The 21,610-nt window shown below is 38.5% G+C and overlaps 1 protein-coding gene across 2 annotated transcripts in view; it reads right to left on the bottom strand.

Moving 5' to 3' along the window:
* The window catches only part of INO80 (INO80 complex ATPase subunit), a 73,414-nt gene that overhangs the window by 9,596 nt on the left and 42,208 nt on the right, over positions 1 to 21,610 (bottom strand). For both annotated transcript variants that reach the window (XM_075754480.1, XM_075754481.1), the window contains exons 25-28: positions 19,528 to 19,668; positions 14,319 to 14,544; positions 8,516 to 8,643; positions 3,634 to 3,728 (exon numbers count right to left, since the gene is read on the bottom strand). In XM_075754480.1, the coding sequence (XP_075610595.1) occupies positions 3,634 to 3,728; positions 8,516 to 8,643; positions 14,319 to 14,544; positions 19,528 to 19,668 (590 nt within the window). The remainder of the gene's footprint in view (positions 1 to 3,633; positions 3,729 to 8,515; positions 8,644 to 14,318; positions 14,545 to 19,527; positions 19,669 to 21,610) is intronic.

Genomic DNA, 21,610 nt, shown 5'->3' with positions numbered 1-21,610 from the left:
ACACTTCAGAACATTTTGTGCTGTTCATGGTCAAGAAAAAAACCATATGAATGAGACAAGTTAATCTACAAATCAGGACTGTCAGAACACGCAAACATTCAGTTTGAAAAAGCAGCTTATTAATCTCTACCAAAACAAACCAGGGCTTGTTTATCTTGCCCACATTGGAAATTAAGATTTCATATGGACAAAGAATAATTTATTGTTTCACAGAACTGATCGATGTTAAAAAAATCTTGCCTTAACAATGCTCAATTGACAAAGAAAGAAAAATAAATGTTGAAAACTGTGTAGATGCAAGTTTTGTTCTAAATTTGGTGCTTTGAACAGAACAAACAACTCCCAGGGAAAAAAAAATCTTAATATAAAAGCAAGCTGGCAAATATAGAGGTACATTAGAAAAGAACAACGGTCCACTGGCACAAACAGAAGTCCTTCAGTCTAAAAACTTCTCTAGTCCTAATTGCGTTGCCAATTCAAATTAGAAGTTCTAATGTCTTTTGTCCACTTATCTGTAAAATGAAGATAAATTGATTACTCTCAAGATAGTCATATAACAATTCAGTTGTGATTGACCATAAAATGTTTCAAGGATGACAGCACTAATGATCAGATACTGCACAAAAGATTCATTCATTTCACTCTAACGTAAATTCTTTGAAACACATTGTCTCTAAGTGAACTCCATTACTACTGCACACATGCTGTCCTTCCCACCTTGGAGCATTTTCAGTTTGCACTAACTGTATTACATTTCTTGGGATTCCTCAGACAGCATGAAAGTCAATGACAAACCAGTTGCCTTTGGTGAACGTGGCCCTCCAGACAGAAGGCCCTAGTAGAATACGGATCGTCATTCCACAACACACTTCAGGAAAACAATATCTGAACACCTCCTTGGGAAATCCACAAACCCTAATGCAGTCATACTAGCCCCAAGGGTTACACTTGCTGGCACCAGATTTAGGGATGCTGGCTGCTAAGAAAGAGATGAGGCATCCCAATACCTGACTTGGAATAATCCTCTAAGCCTAATAACCCTTTGCATAACTGCAGAAGGTGTGGCACACTATACAAGTACCCGTAACAGTGCATCAAGCCCTAGTGACAATTTGAGGAGTCAGACAAAACAGACAACAGTTGTTGACATTCAGTGGCAGTTCTAACACTGCGCACGTGGAAGAAAAAGGAGACAGGTCTATATGTAGGATGACCAAGTACTGATGAAAACTCAAGTGGTAACAGCGAAATCAGGCTGTGAGCCTCACTAGTGCCACTGCGGGGTCAGCAGTATTTGAAAGTGTTTAACATCATATGGATATGTGAACAGCTTGACCCAAACAAAGCAGTAAGGACTCCAAAGAGGTTGACATACTGTACTTTGACAGTGAGAGAGCAATGTCCTCTGCTTAAGAGAGGACACTCTGCAATGCCACATGGTTTTGGTACCACACTGTCCATACATTAGGGCATGCAAAATTAGTAAAGCACCAGAAACTCTTGCTGAATGAGCAGCATGGGACATTTCCTTCTTGACTACACGTAAGCAGTCTGTCCTTCAGAGTCCGGTCATCAAATCTAAAGAGTCTTTCTTGCCCTTCCTGGAGGAAGTGTGGGTGTATTACATGCTATTGCACATATGTTAGTACAACTCAAAAAAAAAAAAAGTAAAAATCTAAGGGTTTTGGAATCCATATCCTTGAAGGTCAAGTGGAACTCTTTTCTCAGGACTCAAACTTCAAGACATTCACAAGTACCTAGCAAGGCTGTACCATGAAAACCAGACTCTCAAAGAACCCATTCTGGTGCAAGGGAAGATTTCCCCCTGCCCCCTCTAAAGAAATTACCAATAGAAAACAAAGAATTATGAAAACTATGAATTAACACACACAAATAAAGTGCCAAGAACTCTAAAATTAGAAAGGCTTCTGGCAGTCCTCAATCTAAGAGTACAAAAATCCATCCTGAGTTACAGGTAGCTGGGAAGAACTGAAGCTGAGCTGTCAATCTCTAGACTTTATCCTGCAGGTACAAAGCCAAAGGAGTCAGCAGGTGTCTGTTCGCAATGTAGGTAATTCTTGGACAGGAAATCTTGTCACTCTTATAACAATAGTGGAACGTGCATATAGACAGTCACCTGAACATCCAGCTGTGAAATGCTTCTGGAAACGCAGTATGGGAAGGAAAGAAAGTGGACAGTGCCATAGAGTACAGGAACAAATTATCATTCCATAGCTATATATTTTCAGCACCCTGGTAGGATATCCTGCAGGATAGTTTAGTCTCAGTCAGGCTTTTTTCCCTGCAAATATTTCTCATAAGTAAATCATGTATAAAAGGAACTCAACTAACATTTTAATAGGAATTCTTGTTTAGACTGGCTGACCTATATCTCAAAGGGATTTCCTGCTGAAATGATTATTTTTCTTCAGTTGTTCTACTCATTAATAAAATAAAATTCTGTTCATTAATAAAACCAAATTTATTCAGTTCTTTTGGTTAAAGGACCTTACAAGAAGAAGAGTCAGGACTCCAGGAGGACACTATAACCTGCAAGGAACCTGTTTCTGACACTTAGAAACAGGGAGAAAGGTACTACATGGTCCTCTGATTTACTTCAGATATTTGGCAGACGTTCTTCTCAAGTTTTATTGCTCTGAGGAGTTCACTAGCAGATTCATCACTGCAACACAGTCCTTCAGGTCTTTAAGCCTCATGAACCAGTAGCCTGAAAGACTGTACATGGCTGCTTCTCCTATCTTCAGCTATGATACCTTAGGACCGCTAACCCAAGGACTATTCTCTAGTCTAGAATGCTGCTTTCACCCCACAATAAGCAACAGTCTATGAACCTAACTCCTCTGAAAAAGAAAAGTGACCTTACAAGCTCACATCAACATCCAGGAGGGTAATCTTACTGTGAACTACCATACCAAAGTGACATCCTATGAAACCATATCTCATGGTTAAAAGGAAACTTAATAACTATGAATTCCATCATTAAAAATAATCCACCCTAGTGGAGACAAAGTTCTACTAAATTATTTTAACTTATAAGATGATTACATACTCTTCTTTCCTGATATGCTCATAAAAATTGCAAGAATCCATTTTGTTTTACTAAATGAAAATAGTTAGCGTATCTTACTATTTAATAAAATCCCCATTTTATCACTTGTATATAAGGTTTCTTTATAAAACATGCTTAAGTGGTTTGTTTTGCAGAAAACTAGGCCACTTTCAAAGCTCTAGCATATGCAAGATTTTCAATCTCATCTTCAGAGTGTCAATTTTCAGAGCATATAATAACCCATGAACATTTGCTGCCTCTCTACTGCACTTCTTTATAAGCAATATCATATTTGGAACAGCAAGAAGGACAGTAGGTGGATACACTAAAATTGCTTTCAATACTGTTTCACAGATGACAAATTCCTGAATACACCTGGGTTCAATATCAACACCAGTGACTCCTGGTTGGCAAACGACCTAGAAACTGTTTCAGATAAATGATGTCCATTTGATATCAGGAAAGGTAATTTAAGTGCAAATTTCATTTATTTCCATTACATCTTTTACCAACTCTCTATGTACACACAATTTAGCACAGAAAAACCTTGTAAAATACATTACCTGTTCTGAAAATCTGCTACCATGTCCCTTCGTTCAGAAATCTTTGAAGAACCATCCAATCTCATGTAGGTATGTTTCCTATAAACCATGTATTCCTGCAAAGAACACAGACCAGAAAAATATTGTTGCTCTTGAAACCGTTCAATCTTGATTCTCCCGCAAAAAAAAAATAAAAGTGGAATTGCTACTTACAAAAAAAAAAAAATCCCTAAATGTCATCAACAAATATGCTGTAAGCAATCTTATGTAAGCAATACTTTATAATATAGAAATTCAGAAATTAAAGCTACTCAATCATATGTCAGTTTTTGCATTTCATATAAGAGATAAATGATGATGTCAGTTCAGAGTTGGGGATGCATTTGCAGTACTGCAGGCAATGTTATGGTACATGCTTTTTTCTATAAATAAATAGGTAAATAAAATCACTAAAATAGGAAGTTTGTTTTCACAAAGTCTAAATTTTTACTAAATCCTGAGCTTTCACTGTGTAAGCGAACCTTTCTTAACAAGCCAACTGTATCTGCTCCCTGTCGATTTTAAACCATTTGACTAGTGGTTTTAAAAACCCAGTACCGTACACTAACGTCTGTTCATGCTTTATCTCTCTAGTAAAGAGCCTGTGAATCTCACTGCGTACAAGAACACTTTGAACGTTACATTGGTGTGTCAGCCCACAGCTCATGGCAAGCAGCAGAGCTGAAACCATTGCCTGGGACACAAATCAAATGGCATCAACCAGGAATGCTGTAGGCAAAGGCTTTTTCCAATGAGAGACATCTTTTGTGTTCTAAGGCAATAAGCATTTTCTGATACCTGTGCAACTATCAACAAAATTTGAATTACACAGAAAGCTCTTCAGGCTATACAGATATCCTTATCAAGTTTCTTTGGGAAGATACCCTCCGCTTTTTCAACAGTGTGATCCTTGGCTGACAAGCTGCAGCTCCTACTGGTTACACTCGTTAGATTTAACCCTAGTGGTGCATGTGTCTTTTTGAGATGCTGTGACTGCACATGAAGACAGAAAGGAAACAGATGGTGCTTTAGCAACAAGAACTATTGGATTCATCTTGCTCCAAGCTGCAGTGTTCAGCAGATACAGAACTGATGTGCTGTGAGAAGACATGGCAGTGCTTGCACTCTAATAAACCTTCTGACAGTACCATGCTCAGTTCTCATTTTCATCTATTCTTGAGGGCTCCTGTTCCTTTTTTGTTCTGCTTCACTGCTGCAGAAAAGGTGAAGAGGTGCCATACTATAAGGAAACTGGGAAAAAGACTGCTGTACTGGTCAGTGTATGGCAGATGAAAAATAGGTAAATAAAATTAACAATATGGAAATGGCCGAAATCACACTTGGTCTACCTCCACAAAACAGAGCTCATGGCTAGTATGATTTCTGGAGTACAACAGAAGTTTAAACCAGAGAACAGCTACTTCACCACACGGACACTCAAGCACTAATTTACTATTGATTTATTCCATTTCTATGACAGCTTTCTGTCACCAACTAAACCCAGAGAGACACAGTTGTCAGTTAGGCACTATGTGCTCTTTCTCCAGATTTGATCAATCCTTTTCCTATTATCACAAGGATCTTTGCCTTCCATTTCTTTGTTATTGTCTTTATCTACCTTTATGATAATTCAACCTTTCAGCATCTTGACTTAGTCTTCTCTCATCTCACTATTAACCATCTCTTCGTTATTGTCTTCTAAACAAACTTCAGCACAAATAGAAAACAATTCCTTTCATTCCACCAGGTGCATTTATCCTTACCCCAGACTTTAAATATTTGCACTAAGGCACGAATGAGAAAAGAATAAGCTATTCTACACCTGTAATATTGGCATTCATGGGTTGTTTCCCCCCTGCCCCGCAAACTAGCTTAGCACATTAGCCTTTCGTTAATATCTATTCAACACTCCAACAGGTTCTGGTCTGCCTCCATCCACTCTCCTTTCATCAAGAAGGATACTTCACAATAATTTAACAGTGCTTAGATGAAACACCCTTTTTTGTGAACTGTTTTTATCCAACATTTTTCCAATAATAAGACAGTACACTCTTTCAATAAAAAAAAACAAAACCACAAAACAAAACATTGCAACTTATACTACTCTTGTCAGCAGTTTAGTGCTTTGATCACTCACAGAAATGGCATGCTTTAGGCTTAAGAAAAAAAAAGAAAAGAAAAAAAGAGAGCACTGATGACAAAGAAACTCTTTAAGTAGTAATATACCTGGTCTCTATTGTAATTGTGGAAGGTACTTGATGACTGCTCATTTTTCTAGTTCCCACAAAGAGCGATGGGGTGGGGGAAGCCTGATGGGGAGGTTTTAATCTCATGGAGACACTTATACTAGACCTGCTTGAAAAATCTACCTGCCAATCTTGTTTAGTGTAAGGGGTCACCAAGCCACCAGAATTATCAATCTAGGAAAAAATAATGAAAACTGCCCCGGCAGCAGAGTACCTCTACAGCAAATGAACAACACACAATGACTTGAGCATGGCAAGAATGCAGTGTCATTAAAGTCAGTGTCGTTCTGCGCTTCAACACCGATACCTTCTCAAAAACTATAAAATGTTTTCCCTTCATCTTATTTCGTAGTCCAAATTGAGCACTCTCATGTTTTAAAACAACTAACAATCTTTTAGTAGAATATAACTAAGACATTCTACTTCATGCAGAATAATTTTATCCCTCATCACATGAATCCCATGTGATTCCCACTGAAATTAGGGACAATTACTCTTCCATACAGGAGAAAGCAATCACATTGAGAAAAACAAATATGACAAAAAGTATGAAACACACACCTGCATGAAATAGCAGTACTGAAATTATACTTTATCCCTTTCTGTTAAAAGACAATAATTTTCCTCTTTGTATTTACACCTGCCCTTTTATAATGGCTGAATTAAGCAGCAGTTCTTCAGCTGAAGCTAAACCAAACATGGTTTTATTACTTTGTAAACAATGTGTTTTGTGCTCTCTGCCCTGCATTGATTAGGTTAGTATGATACTGTCGCAGTTACAATGACAGTCAAAATACTGTTAAAAGAAATAGGATATCGTATGTTCTTTCATATTCAAGTGGGCAGAGGGGATGTATTTTGATATCTCTGGTCAGTAAAAAAAAAAAAGTACCTACTGCTACACAACTTTTGCAAGGATTTTCTTACAAACTGAGTCCGTAATTGGTTTTTAGCTTGCTTAAGTCCAGCTTCTGTTACATGGGTGCAGAGGAGGAAATACAGAGGATTTGGTAGGTAGCTACTTTGGGTAATAAAACCCAACAAGTAAAGTTGAGCAGCTAGGAGGTAGAAGAGCAAAATGGTGTGCTCCCAAGCCTTTAAAATGGAATGCTAACAGAAAAGACAGACACGCTAAACACTCAGCTTTATGAGCTTCATGGTGTAATGCAGGGTGTCAACAAACCTGCACCTTGTCCAATGTTTGCCAAAAAAAGAGGCATAGGAAGCAATGCTGGGCAAAGAGCCAAGATACAGAATTGCAACCATGCAAGTTCTGTCTTTCCTTACAGCAGCAAAAACAAAATTCAGCTTGTGATTTGTTATTGAACTATTAACTGCTGACCTTGAAATGCACTCCTGCTCATACGGGACTCATGATTTAGGCCGCTACTGATTCAGGCTCCTCACTTTTTCTCTTCACTTATTGTGAAGACAGTATCCCACGTCAAACACTGCTGAGGGAGGCCACGTACACCTAGGACTAATGGCTGAAGGACCACAGGATCTTCATGTTTTAGCGGTACTGAAATTATACTGCCAAATGCAAGTACTTTCCCACCTACTATGTATTCACAGTCAGAAAACTTTATCAGGATTGCCTCTTTGAAACTAATGTACATCAAGTCTCCTATTTTCTTACTCAGAATTAGATAGTCATAAAAGTTATTAGTACTAATCCTTTACTGATAGGGGACAGAGGCACTGTGATACAAGATATTCCTTTTTTCAGATCCAGCTGAAAACTCAAACTTTGCTGCCTTCAACAGAAGCCCAGAGAAGTAAAAGTATTTCTTTCTAAGCAGTTTAAGTATTACCAATAGGAAACCAAAAATAGTTCTCCTACTAATGACTCTTCCGACTAGCTCTTTGGTGGCATGGTTGCTAATCAAATACCGATTTTTTTATTATTTTTTTTCCTTCTTCTGAGGCAGACTGACTGTATTTAAGTAATGACTTAATTCCTAATTTCTTTCCTATCATATATGCTAGAGAACCCCTTATTATTACCGTCAACCAAAATCTGCACAGGACCAAGATGATAGAGGGAACAGGAAAAGTCTGCGATATTAGAAGCAACATAAACAATGTAAAATTAACCACTATTCTCCCTCTTCCTTTCAATAAAAGGACACATGGGCATCAAATGAAAGTAGAATGAAGCAGTTCAAAACCAGCAAAAGGGGATAATTAAGCCATGCAAGCCCTTGCCACAGGGCACTGCAAATGACAAAAATTTACAAAGACTCAAGATGCAACTGAACAATTTCATGGAAGCAGAATCCATTTAGGATGACTGAATATACAGAAGGCACATCTGGCTCAGAAAGCCCTTAAGCTGCAAACTGCTGGACACTGAGAAACTTATTGTGATGTGTCGCTATTCTTGTATATTTTCCCCATATCATCTGCTGTTGTACGCTGGTGGAAGCACGACACTATGCTGCACTAGTTTTGCATGGCAGCTCTTATATTCTCTTATCAACGCATCTACTGGGTATCCTTCAGTAAAATAATTTTACATCAGGTGTGCTGCATCCAAATTCCAGTATTTTCTCCAAAACATTGTTACTGCATCTGCATCTTCAGAATTTGTCTTCTGTAGGCTATAGCTCTCCTACCTCCAGTAAGTCAATCATCCGCGTCATCTGGGAGTAGATGAGAACTCTGTGTCCTTGAGATTTCAGCCGAGTCAACAGAAGATCAAGAGCATGAAGTTTTCCACTGTCAGTGATCAGACTCTCTTTGTCTAAAAAGAAATGGAAGAAAAGCAGGTAACTAATACAGCCAAATCAGCTACACGCAACAAGTTAACTTCTAAGTTTTAATAGCACTTCATTGCATTATAATCCCTAAAGTAATGAGCTGTGATGGAAGAAACTGCACATCCCTTCTGGCTCACACTTGCAATCACACTGCTGAAAATAACTTTGGTTTGCTAGGATGGGAGTATATGAATATACCCATATGGCAAAATTTCATCACAGATTGATCTCCTCACGAGTATGGACTCAATCCTTTTTTGGACAGCCATTTCCCTCATCTAAGGATTCATCCTGACCAGATCAATGACAACATGCCTTGACAGCTGACAATCTTCTCCACTTCACATGTTAAAATGCTGTCCTTTGGAGATTTGCTGCTACCTGCTGCTGAGCTTCAGACTTATCCTCCATAGATCTAGTTTCAAGATCAAACCCCTCACCAACATGGAAAGTGAAGAACAGTTCTTTAGGTCACTGTAAAATAACAGCCCCTTCACAGCACTGCCTTAACTTTTCTTCTTCCCTGCCCTCCGTTTTTGAGGTTGTTTGGGCTTTTTTTTTGGGGGGTGGGGGTTTGGGGTTTTTTTGTTTGTTTGTTTAAGAAATGTTTCCAGATGGCAATCTTTTAAGTCACTTCAGATTTTATACTTCATGTCCTCTCTATTTCAGCACTGCTCATGAAGTATTTTTCAGGAAGGAGATCTTCCTGTTTGTACATTCTGTACATAAACTTCAGTAAACAATACATTACTGTTGAAAGAGGATGAAGAAAAATTTTCTTCCAAAAAAATTATCTGTTGGAAAGGCCGCTGATGATTCTTTATTCTTTCGGATGTCTGAATTTAGGTTTACAGCCAAAACGGAAAGTTGACAACTGCAGATGGTGCAGGCTAGTACAGAACCCAAATATTTTCAACATGTCTAGCAGGTACCATTCTCTAACATGCAGAAGTGTTACCTACTAGACACTTCTCATTGCACAGAATGAATTAAGTCATGGGCTGAAGAAAATCCAGTTTTCTGTAAGGCAGTTAATTGTCTTGCACAATATTCCGATTAAAAAAAAGGTATATACAAAAATTAATTAATTCATCTGAGCACCATGCATTTTAATATAGCTAAAACTGAGTTCATACTAGTGGAACAGAGGAGTACAGATCACAAAGCAGCGCTCCTAAAAAGATCTATGAGCACAGCAGGCAACACAGTCCATTAGTGCCCCAAGTGCAGTGATGTGGCACAGAGGGCTACGTCTGATTCTCGCACATACAACCAGGGGTTTGCTGAGAAAAAGCAGGAATGTAGTTGTTTCTCTATACTTAATTCGAAAGATCATTTTGAAATAACATGCCTAGGTTTAGTATGCCTTTCAGAAAGGTTGGAAAAACCAGAAAGCATTCAGGAAAAAATCTCCAAGATTTCAGTGTGTTAAAAAACTTTTCCTGCAGTGAGGGAGTTCAGAAACTTGATCCGTTTCAATTTTTCAAAGAGCAATTGGCACTACTCAAGGTTCTTTTGGACAGAGGTTTTTAACAACAGAAGAGAACTTTATACTAGCAGAGAAAGGTACGGTATCCAGTGACTTGTTTAAACTGTAAAAACAAGGCACGCTTCCCTCTTATCCTTCCAATAGTGAGGAAAAACTAGTCAGCAATACTTTTATCCAGAAACATGGTGGATTCTTCATCACTTTAGTATTTCAATCAAGACCTCTTTCAAAAATATCCTTTAGCTTAAATATAAATAATGGATTTCATGCTGGAATTAGTGGGATCTACATTAGGACATCAGAAGGTGCATCCAACACTTCTGTTTTCTGAAATTCAAAAAACTTTGAGTTGTCAATATCACTTACATTTATTAGCCATTCTATTTGCACTACAAGGCAATGCTGTGAAGGCTCTCTCCTTTGCTAAGCTGAGCGCCATGCTCCTGCAATTCACTACTAAGAATCCAAGACAAGAGAGCTCTCCTCTTTCTTGCTTGTCTGCCTATCTAGACAGTCACTGTTTCTCTCCAATTTGCTCTCCCTTTTGATGGTGATCTTGTTGCTTTGCCAGGAGCAAGTGCAACATCATTGCTTGAATCATTAGGAACTACCTTAGGGAACTGGTCCACTAGAGTCAAGCCAAGGAGATATTGTAAAGAAAACTCAAGACCACAGCTCAGGCTTGCGTTTGGTTTACGTGGAACATAACATATAATGACGGATTCATCTCTTGAACAGAACTTGGTCTCAATTACATACAAATAGTTAATAGTTTCATGCACTCTTCTAAGAAAAACCAAACTTTGAACTTAGGCAATTAAGTAAAAATGGAAATGACTTACAGTTACTTGGTTTTAAAAAACATCTATGCAAGTCAAAAACTGCACAGTAGCAATGTTTACAGAAAATGTTATTTTTTCCTTTAAATCCATACAGCCGTGACATTCTGCTTTTATTCTAATTGGTCAGTTTGCTATTTCAGAATGAATTGCGTGAAGCAACATGAAAAGTCTAGATATACATGACAAACTAATATAATTATTAACCAAATGCCATCTGATTGGAAGGAAATGGAGAGAACAAACAGGGTCTGCTCAAAACTCAAGTCTTGACTGGCTCAGATTAACATATGAGCAAGTTTCCAAAAGCAAAATGCTACTGTGTTTCTCACACAGGGATGAATAGGTAGAATTGAGTTTTGGTAACTGGAAATGATGCGTGTCCTTTGCTGCTGGCTCCTTAGGTCTCCATTGTGTAAGTTACTATTTTTAAATAGCAATAAAATGCAAATTACAAGTAAAGACCTTATTTGCAGATGGTCTTATAGTCTGAAAAGTTAGCAACTTGTGAACAGCTCATAATTTGTCCAATACCTCAGCATCAGAGCAGACTGCACTGGTGAGAAAGTATTGTGGTTTTTTTTTTTTTTTTTTAGGAAAGCAAACCAGAACTAACAAAAAAAAAGATTTATCATCTCTGGAAGAGAAAACCATTTGACTTTAACCTGGCATCTTTAAGTATGCTATCTTGATACCATTGTGTTTTCCAAGATGAAATGTTTTTGCATGCCTAAAGCCTGCCACCTAGCGCTTCAAAGGACAAATTCTGGAAAGCAGTAACAGAAAATGTACTTCTTTATTCATGCCATCTTCAGAAAATACCACAATTATTCAGAAGACGGGAAGAAAAAAAAGTGTCTTCCACTCTAGTTTCTCTCACTTCTATTTCTCATTCCGTTTTACTGTGAGGAAACAAAAAGGCGGTTTGCTTCATTTTTAAATGGGTTTTCCAAAATTTGTAATTCTACATTTTCCATTTTTAATGATCAGTGAAAACTTCCAATGATGATGTCTTTGGATTTTTTTCAAAATTTTTTTTTTTAACAGCATCAAAGGAACTTTAGCATTTTAAGCTGGTCAGGAGATAGAGGTCCTGGACTGCATGTCAAAGAACTCTCCCTAGGACACAATTTTTGGGTTCATCAGCACTGTATGAAATAAACAAGAAAAAAGAGAACCACACTGAAGAGAAAGTTAACTGTAAAATCATATTGCATGGCTTTCAGTCTGAAAAAAAAAAAAAAAAAGTCCCTGCCTCCAGCCACACAGGGATATGGACATAAATTATCCAGAAGGGGATACAGTGGGATCCTATGGCCTGGGAAGAATAGTTACAAATGATTATGACTCAAAATAACCCCAGTCAGGAGCTCTGGCCGATGACTGTAGCTGGGCTCACCGCTCTCTGGAGAATGAGAAAAAGTGCCTCTGGACATGCAAAAAGCAGAGGAAAGAGAGATAAAGTCTGGGTTCCAGTTGACACCCCTGGTTCCCCTCCCGACAGTCTGCACGGCACAATGGGGTCAGTGAGGAGCTAGCTGGCTCTCACAGTAAACAGCCAGTGAGGCCGGTGCTTTTTATCGATGCTAAAAGGACTCAGACACTTCCTGCCATTTAATCCAGGACCATTTTTCTTTCAAAGAACAGGAAAAGCCTCAAGAGATTCCCACAGTGATCGCAGCTGAGCCTGCTGCCAGGGTACTGGGAACGTTGAGTCTGGGAGAGGATAGATCAGGGTTAGGAGAAAGGTATCCCCATTTCTTCTTGTCACCTATTTACAGCAGACCTTCACACCTACCCTTCCATTTGACACTTGCTAGACTTCAGCCTTGTAAATGGCTCCTTCAGCACATCAGTCACTTTCTGCAATGCACTGTGCCTGTTCCTGCACGTATAAACAACAGCTGTCCTGTTGTGGTATGTGCCCTCTCCTCTTAGAGTAAGTCTAGATTTGAATGCTAGTTTCCACCTAATTAAAACACAGCTGTACGAAACCACTTTTTTTTTAAAACTTTTTTTTTTCCACTTTTAGCTCCAACACCTCCTTAAATTAAGCCATAACAGACTCATCCCAACCACCTTTTCAACCAAATTCTTTGTTGTGCTTTAACAAAAATTTGCCTAAGCTTGTACCTATTCACTCACTTGTGTAAGCTTCTTGTACTCCATCTTTATTCCTCTACAAATTTTTGCTGATGACAAAGTCATCAGCTTCATACAAAGTCTTTTCAAGAGAACACAGCCCTCTATTCTACATCGGCTCCTTTTCTCCATTTCTCTATCTATGCCTTCTACCTTAATTAATCCCTTCATTATTTCCCTCCTTTCTGCTACAGCAATTCATTTTCTGTTTCCAAGTAATTGGTACACAATTCAATGAATTCCTGAAGAAACTATAAAATCATTAACTGTCATTGAACATTAATCTAGTGCAAGCTCATGAAAAACGATTTTTCCATTACATAGGTACAAACGTGCATGTGCTTCAAATGACTCCAAGTACTTATGAGGTACCTTCTTAAACCGGACTGTAGCAAGCAAAAGGCCATTTTCTTTTTACTGTACTAACTTCCCCTGCCAAACATCCTTGACCCAAAAGGGTCTGGGAATAACTTAGCATCTGGCAGTGTAAGCTGTTTTTCCTCTTGGCTATCTCTCAGATCTCTAGTACTTTCTGCAGAACTCTGTTCACTGCTCAGGACCATCTTCCTACAACTAGAGTGTGTCCGGCCCATGAAAGTCACTGCAGTATTGACAATCAAATTCTAGCAAATCTAAGTAAGTTTTCTTTATTCCAATTGAAACTCAGTAAATCCCTCATGCCTCTTTTTCCCGGCCAATCTCCTCTGAACTTAGTCCCCAAACCCATTTTTCTCATGTAATGTTCATCCTTTACTACGAAGACCAACAAACGATCTCTTAGGTCAATACGAAGGTCTTCCAACACACTAGGAGGCAAGGTATGACTGTTACTTTTCATACAATCTTCCTATCTCTAACTTCAAAATAGTATTTGGTTGTGAGAGTAGACTGCGTTTTAGTAAGCAAATCCATCTCTTTACAGTCATTTAGAGGGCTGACATGCTAAGAGAGGTTTGTAAATATTACAAAAGTTTGTATTAGACTTGTTCAGTATCCATCGACAGCTTTACTCCAGATAGAGGATGTGAAACTACAGTGTATTTTAAGATACCAGGGTTAACTTTCACTCAGGAGGAAAGCCAAACACACAACGAGCCCCTCAAAAAGCTGATAACCAAGCATAATTACCACCAAAGAGCAGATGTTCTTATTTATCTCATCTCCGTTCCATGACAACCTCCAAACTTACCTGGTATCCTGATAAAAGACCAGCCATTCTGAGGCCTGATCCCTAACAGCCCTCCTGGATACTCTGGGAAGAACTGGGAGCATTGCTTCAGCCAGTCAGCTGCTAGCTCAGGGGCTCCATTGAGTACACACTGCTTTGCTTCAAGACTTCCTCCTTCCTTTAGTGCCCTGCGCTCGTATTCTGCACTTCGGTCATTGCAGTAGAACTCCAGTGGCACAGCTGTTACCTGCAAGTACAGTAATCATCACATTCTCGTTCAGATATCCCCTCATCTCCAAATCCCCAGTTCAGGTACCTTCCCCACAGGATCAAATTTTAAAAGTAAAATCATTACTGACATGTACAAATGGAAAATAATCTTAGACTGGCTTAAAAGAAGCAAAGATGCAACATCTCCCCACACCACACACAAAAAAAAAGTCCTATGAATGATCAGACATGGACTACTTGCCTTTTGATAGATGATGTCTTGTGCCAATTGCTACACAACTGATAGCAAAGCTGAGAGTAAAATAGTACCAACACTGCACTCTCATTTTGCCTAGATTTCTTTTTTAAATTTTTCCATTTTTATTTTTGTCCTTCACAATGAAGTATTTACGTAGCAGAGATTACATTTACATATTGTTCTTAACAGAAATTCATGTGATTAATTTTATATTAGGATGTACATAAATTAGAAAGGAAAAAAGTGAACAGGAAAACAGCCCTAGTTTGGAACAGCACATTTCTTGGGCTTGACAGCTGATTTAAACAGAAGTGGGCCACAGAAACAGTGCAAGCGAGCACAAGGCGATCTTTTTTTCTGGCCATTCTATGAATCCCTTGCCCTATTACCTGCTTCAGTACATACAACCCAGCTGGACAGACCAGTGTTGCAAACACTGGAACTCCGATTTCATCCCATGTGAGCTATTCTGGAATGGCTCCATCACTTTAACTCCCCCTGCTCTGCCTCATCCACCCAAATCTGGACAGATTGTGGAAGGTCTGCATTAGCCATAGAGCTGTAAGGTCCTCTAGTAAAAAGTCCGTTCCAGCAGACAAGGCTGTCCTTTATACAATCTATAGCTCTCTTATCTCTTGCTACCAGGGTAAGGGACAACTTCAAGAAATAATAAAACCCAAAAGTGGAATCCAGCCTACTCTGCTGGGTTTTTCTTCAGATACTTCACCAAGAGTTAAACCATATGATCCAAAGCAAATACAACAATTACAACACTTTCACACAAATATAAATACACAATAATTCCCTATCTAGCACAAGAATCTTTCCAATGAAATGCAATTACCAACTTCTTCCTATCTGTTCTGAATGTAAGTCTGTTTTGGGCCAACATTGTGCGGTAAGTGTTTCCAAAAGCTATTTATAACTACGTTTACAAAAGAAAGCTAGTAGAAACTTTCACATGCTATCTAGAGACTTAATAATGTGTTGTAAACTCACATAAAAATAAAACTAAAATTTAATACTAGACAATTAATCTTACAGTATGGGCTTGTAACAATGTACAATGCTTTACAGGTTTCTTCATCAATATAGGAAGGAAATATATCATTACTTTACAAGTCATCGTTGCTTTTATTTCAGAAGTACAGTTAAAAAGATCATCCATGTAAATTCATGTAAGTTACAAACACTGTCATGAATCCTAACAATGTGCAAAATGACCACATTACATACGGGACTATGAAAAGCAACGTAACAAATGAAAAGGAACGCAGAGGAAATTAAACTTGTGAAAGTTTTCACATTTTAAAAAAGGAGACAGGGCTGCATAGGAAGACACAGTAGAGCAATCTGTAGGGTTTGATGGTGAACAGTAAGCAGCTGATTCTAGAGAATTGAGAAAGGCTGGGAATTGCTTGGATAATGGGACAACTGAAATATTAAACACAGTGAAAGAACTACCTTTGTATTGCAGCCAAAAAGTTTTTACGCACTTGAAGGTGGATGAATTTTTTGTTCCAGCTTACTCTGGTGTGACACAATTAACTGTTACATACCGAGAATAACATATATAACATTATATCAAGCAAATGAAAATATTTTAAGGGCTTAACTAAACAATAAGCAATAAAATATTTTAAGTATCAACAGTTTAAATATTGTATTTTAGAACTGTAAGATGAAGGGAACAACCCATACTCCAGGACAGACTGACTGATATCTTAGATGATGGCTGCTCCTCTCTGAACATTTACCAGCTAACTCAAAGTAAAATGTATCAAGCAAGATCTTGTCAGTGGAAGCCTGTGGTCCATTCCTGTTTAACAGGAGCTCTTCTCAGAGGAAATCAATCTCACAAACAGAGACTTATTTTTGCAAGGGCCAATCAATTGTTTAAACAGATTCATAAGCCCAATTACAGTACTTATCAAAATGAAATCAAAAAAAGCATGCGAAATCTTAGCAATAATAGGAAAGCTATTGTTTTGTATGATGCCAAGAGCTACTTTAAATGAGACTGGCTTATAGGTCTATGCACACAGTCGCATGAAACACTACAAATTGAAAGGGACCATGTTAAGTAAGAATTTGTATACCGTCCCACTACTTAACAGATAGTGTTAAGCTGATGCTATCTTGTACTGCCATCTGCAGTCAACGCATAGGACTGTCTTTTGTGGGAGAGGGCAAAACCTCTCACACTTCAAGTCTTGTTGCCTCAATACTGACATACACTACAAGGATGCTGCAAGACTTAGGTCATTTCTTTTAAAGGACACTATTAACCATTACATTTCAGTTCACATTTCTACACTGCATAGAGTGGAACAAATACTCTTCCAGGCACAGACAACCTGTCATATTTTCTTCCAGGGCATCTAGGACTGTCAGCCACTACACACAAAACAGAGCAGAGTAATTTCTGACACAGAAATATGGCTTATCTACTCAAATCAAGATGGAGATTCGTACATTAGGATTTTTAAAATAAAAATAAAGTCGCATCATAAAATTCTACAAACTAAATTTCAGTAATACCTCACCTACAGGAAGAGCTAGTAGGAGATAATCTTGAGAAAAACTGTGTGCGCCTCAGTGCAATCTCTACATTAACAAGAACTAATCTTCCCATGTAGGACGTACGCCTGTATAACACTGACTGACATCTGAGGACATAAGGTTGTCTTTACTGTCAGGTCCACACTCTTTTAAAGGCATACACATGCTTCTAGGGTAGAGCTCTGCATCTTTTACATGGCTTTACAAGAAAAAAACAACACATTTCTGAAACAGGTCAAAAAAAATCTTCCATTCAAACTTGTTCATGATCCTCCTCTCTCCTTTTTGTCATGATGCAGCTTTTTAATGCCTTTTTTTTTCCCCAGGCTTGTTTTTGTTGTTTTACTCATAACAAAAGGTAGGGTAGTCTTTAGTACTAAACGCTCCTATGTTAACACATCCTTGTCAAACTGACTGAACGTAATAGTCATGGTTCAGAAATACATCAAAAAATATAGTGATCTATGAGTGCATTGCCACTTTAAATTCAGTAACTTAGTTTAGTTAGGGTAATTGCAAAATGCTTCCTGCATTTATCTCCATGCATGCAAAGTTAACCTTTCAGACATTGTGAGATGCCCAAAACCACCTCTCACCACAATACCTCTGACACATTGGGATCTACTGAACTGCTGAACTAAAACAATATCACTCTAAACTGAATTAATCAGATTCTTAATGAATACAAGAACACAAGATCCATTTTCCAAGTTACTTTTTTTTGTGATTGAGGTCTATCTGTACTCAGGAAAATTGCCTGCATAGAAAGAAAACTACAACACTAAAGCCTCCCCGCACTGCTACACCCACCCACCCCCTGCCCCCAGCTGCTACATAAACATACGCTCCTATTTCTATCATTCGCTCCATTAACTTCCCAAAATTCATCACAGGTCAAACAACAACAGAAGAGAGAACATATGTGCTCTTTCTGCTGTTTCAGGTCTTCCACACTCCTGCCAAAAGTTTCTAACAAGCATAAAATTAAGCCTTTGTATTCCTAGAAACAAAAAGCCATGCCTCCACTTAATCATTTTGATACACCAGCCAAGCCAAAACAAGTAACTTTGATTCTCTAGAATAAATGCCAGATACAATCTCTCCCCGTCTTTCCCTTCCCCTTCCTACGTAGCCCCTCTCTTCCCTTCCTAATGTATAGGAAATATTCAATATATTCATCCGCAATGCAAATTTAAGTACAAAGGGCGACAAATCAAAGGAATCTGAGGGAGAAGTGGTTTTCACAATTTACTCTCACAATAACTACTTGTTCTTGAACCAGGTTATATGTTGTGACTGGGAGGTGATACATGACTGAGAAGTTCAGTTGGATTTCTGGTCCTTAGAGCTGCAGGCACAGATGAATTCAGCTTGAGGAGCAGCACGTAGGTGATAGGCAGTGCCATCCTCCCTTCTCCAGACACCAATGTACAATTGCACATGCGGCCCCATTTGATCAAGCCTATAGCAATAACACCAACAGTAACTAAAGAACATAGCATCTGGACGGCCTGCTAATAGAAGTACATTTTGTCCACCTTTGTCAAGATTCAACAACATGGAATAAAAACAACAGCCACAGACTTATGAAGGTCTCTTGTGTCAGCCCAGCAAACTCCAGCTAAAGTAATTTCAAAATTCATTTAATAGTTGATGAACAATCCCAAGCAGTACCACTTAATATCCAAAAGATTTAGAAAATGCCTACTCGAGTAATCCTTATATATTGCAATTTGGTGTTTCCTTCTTGGACCATAAGCTGAGGCAATAAGAGAAAATTAACATCCTTTTCTAAAAAGCATTGCTCCTCAGCACCCTTTTGTCATCAGAGTTGACCAATCACCCCGTTCTGTATCTATCATACCTACATCTCCCCCTTAGATTAATGGGGAATAATCTACTTGACAATCTCTTCTGTAACTTTACAGCTTTTGGTATTACGAGAGAAAGTGAAATGTACATATCTCAGAATAACTCCTGTTGGGTGCATCTCACCACCTTCCTTTTCCCTGCAGTACACATTACAGTCACTTCCCCTATGAAAAAAACCACCATTGAATACAGTAGCAAAAGGATATCCTCACAACAGTTTTACCCAACCAAAAGAAAGTAATAGATCATTCAGTTCCTAAGGCACAATTCTAACAAGATTTAAAACACAACAGAAAATACGTAATTTACAACTTAACTTGGACTTACCCGTGGACTGGCTATGCACAGGAAGGAAGGCAGCTCAGTCACCTGGCAGCACCGTACACATGAGGTAGCTGATCTCCTTCGATGTATGACATGATCTGAATAGCCAGTAACTGCTTTACAGTGGCTACTGAACACAAGGTTCTGAAAACAAAATTCAAATTCAGTTGTTACTATGTCTATAAAGAAAAACTCCTCTTAAATCTTGTAACCACCCATGAGAAAGACAGACAGAAGACATTCATCAAGTGTTTCTCCTTGAAAAAGGAAACTTTACACATCATCTGCAGTGACAATTTACAGGATCTTTGTGTAATTATCAGAACATTCAAATCCTGAAATGGCTGAAATCAGAATAGCTCGTATCAATACTTGCCTTTACGCTCAGTTGGAACCAGAAAGAAGTTTTTCGTTTTTTGAACCTTTTGACCTTAGCTTTTATAATGAAGGAAGTACGGGAATATTCTACTAGGTCTGACCCTCAAGCTGTTTTGTAGCTACTCCTTTGTGTATTCTGAAGCATGGGTAAAATGAAGCTTGGCAGAGAAAAAAATTAAGACTCTAAATGAGACTGGACTGGTATCTTTAGACTTTCATCTTTTCCCATCTCTTCTTCCCTTCCTGTGCAAAATGGCTCTGAATTTTACCCTGAAGACTTTCAAGGTGCTAGCATGGTTACGCACACACATGAACACACCCATGTGTAAAACCTGTAAAACCTGAAGTTTGCCACAAGTGTATCAATGTCCTTTTGATACAGAAAAATATATTGACTCAAAAGTGGGGGCACTGAAATGCCACTGCAGTTTACGGTCTTTGAAGATGCTCAACTCTATGCAGAAAAATAACAGAAAACTAATTTTTCTTTGAATCAGTTATGATATTTCCCTTTTTATTGTAAATATCTGCACCAAACAATGAAATAAAGTGCTTAGAGACTAAGTCTTTTTTGCTGCTTACTTTTTATTCTGACTCTTCTATATACATAGCGACCAATTGCTATATATTGTTATGTATAATTGTTTCCTATAGTATGCAGAGCATTATTCTGCATATTATAGGAAACAAGCAACAAAACCAGAAACATTAAGATGTATACCTCTCACTGCCGTAGGAACACAGGATGTGCCCTCCTGACAATTCTAGCAGTTCACTTAAGTAAAATGTAAACAGTATATAAAGCTTTTGCTTTGTTCTGCCCCAGTTCCTAATGCACAAAAATTAACTGCATGCTCCTTTTATTTTACACAGCCTCCAATGTTCTAAAATCCTAGTGTTTGAAGTTCTAAGCATCAGGGTACATGACAGAAGCAGACATGTTGTGTATCATGTCATACACTCGATATATGCATTCCTACGTATGTCAAAAAATGCTAGAAAACATCCACAGCAGTAGTCTATTATGAATTATGCATTCTAGGCCCTTCCTATTTCCAGATGTAGATGTACTGGGCAAGATGCAGATGGCTAGCACATATAATTTGGAACCCGCTGACAAAGGAGAAAAACAGGCTTACTGTACATATGTGCTAGCACCACCTAAGATACACAATCCGTCAATCCTAGCATGTAAGTGGGTCTTTCAGCTGCTACCAGTGTGACTCGTGGCCTGGAGCTGGCAAAAAGAAAGTTTGTACTCTGACTGAACATCTGCTCCTCTATATAAGGTGAGAGCAGAAAGAGCTGACAATAGCCTTTCACTGACACTCAGCAGGGCTAGAAAGCACAGGTCAAAGCTTGGGCCACAGCGGATAATGTGAAGTGATCCCAAAACCAGGCTCTTACTCAGCTGGTAATTCTTTATCAGTAGTGCTAGCTTAAGCAACAACTGCTTCACATGCTCACTCCTGTCCCCGAAGAGCCTCTTCTTGTTGGCCTGTCTGTATTCATTAAGATGCTGATCAAGATGAAAACAAGCCCTTGCCCCTCCACTCCAAGTTAGTTTTGTGATCTGTTTCACCACCAGTAAAAGAGGTCATGTGTTGAAACAGCAGAGTCGGCAACACAAGGCTGGGAGTATGTGGCTGTGGACTAGGGATGCAAACGCTGGCTTACTCATCTGAGGACCAGAAATAGTGGCAACAAA

Source organism: Balearica regulorum, chromosome 5, assembly GCF_011004875.1.
Source record: "Balearica regulorum gibbericeps isolate bBalReg1 chromosome 5, bBalReg1.pri, whole genome shotgun sequence".
NCBI lineage: Eukaryota > Metazoa > Chordata > Aves > Gruiformes > Gruidae > Balearica > Balearica regulorum.
This window is presented reverse-complemented; position numbering and strand designations above follow the sequence as displayed.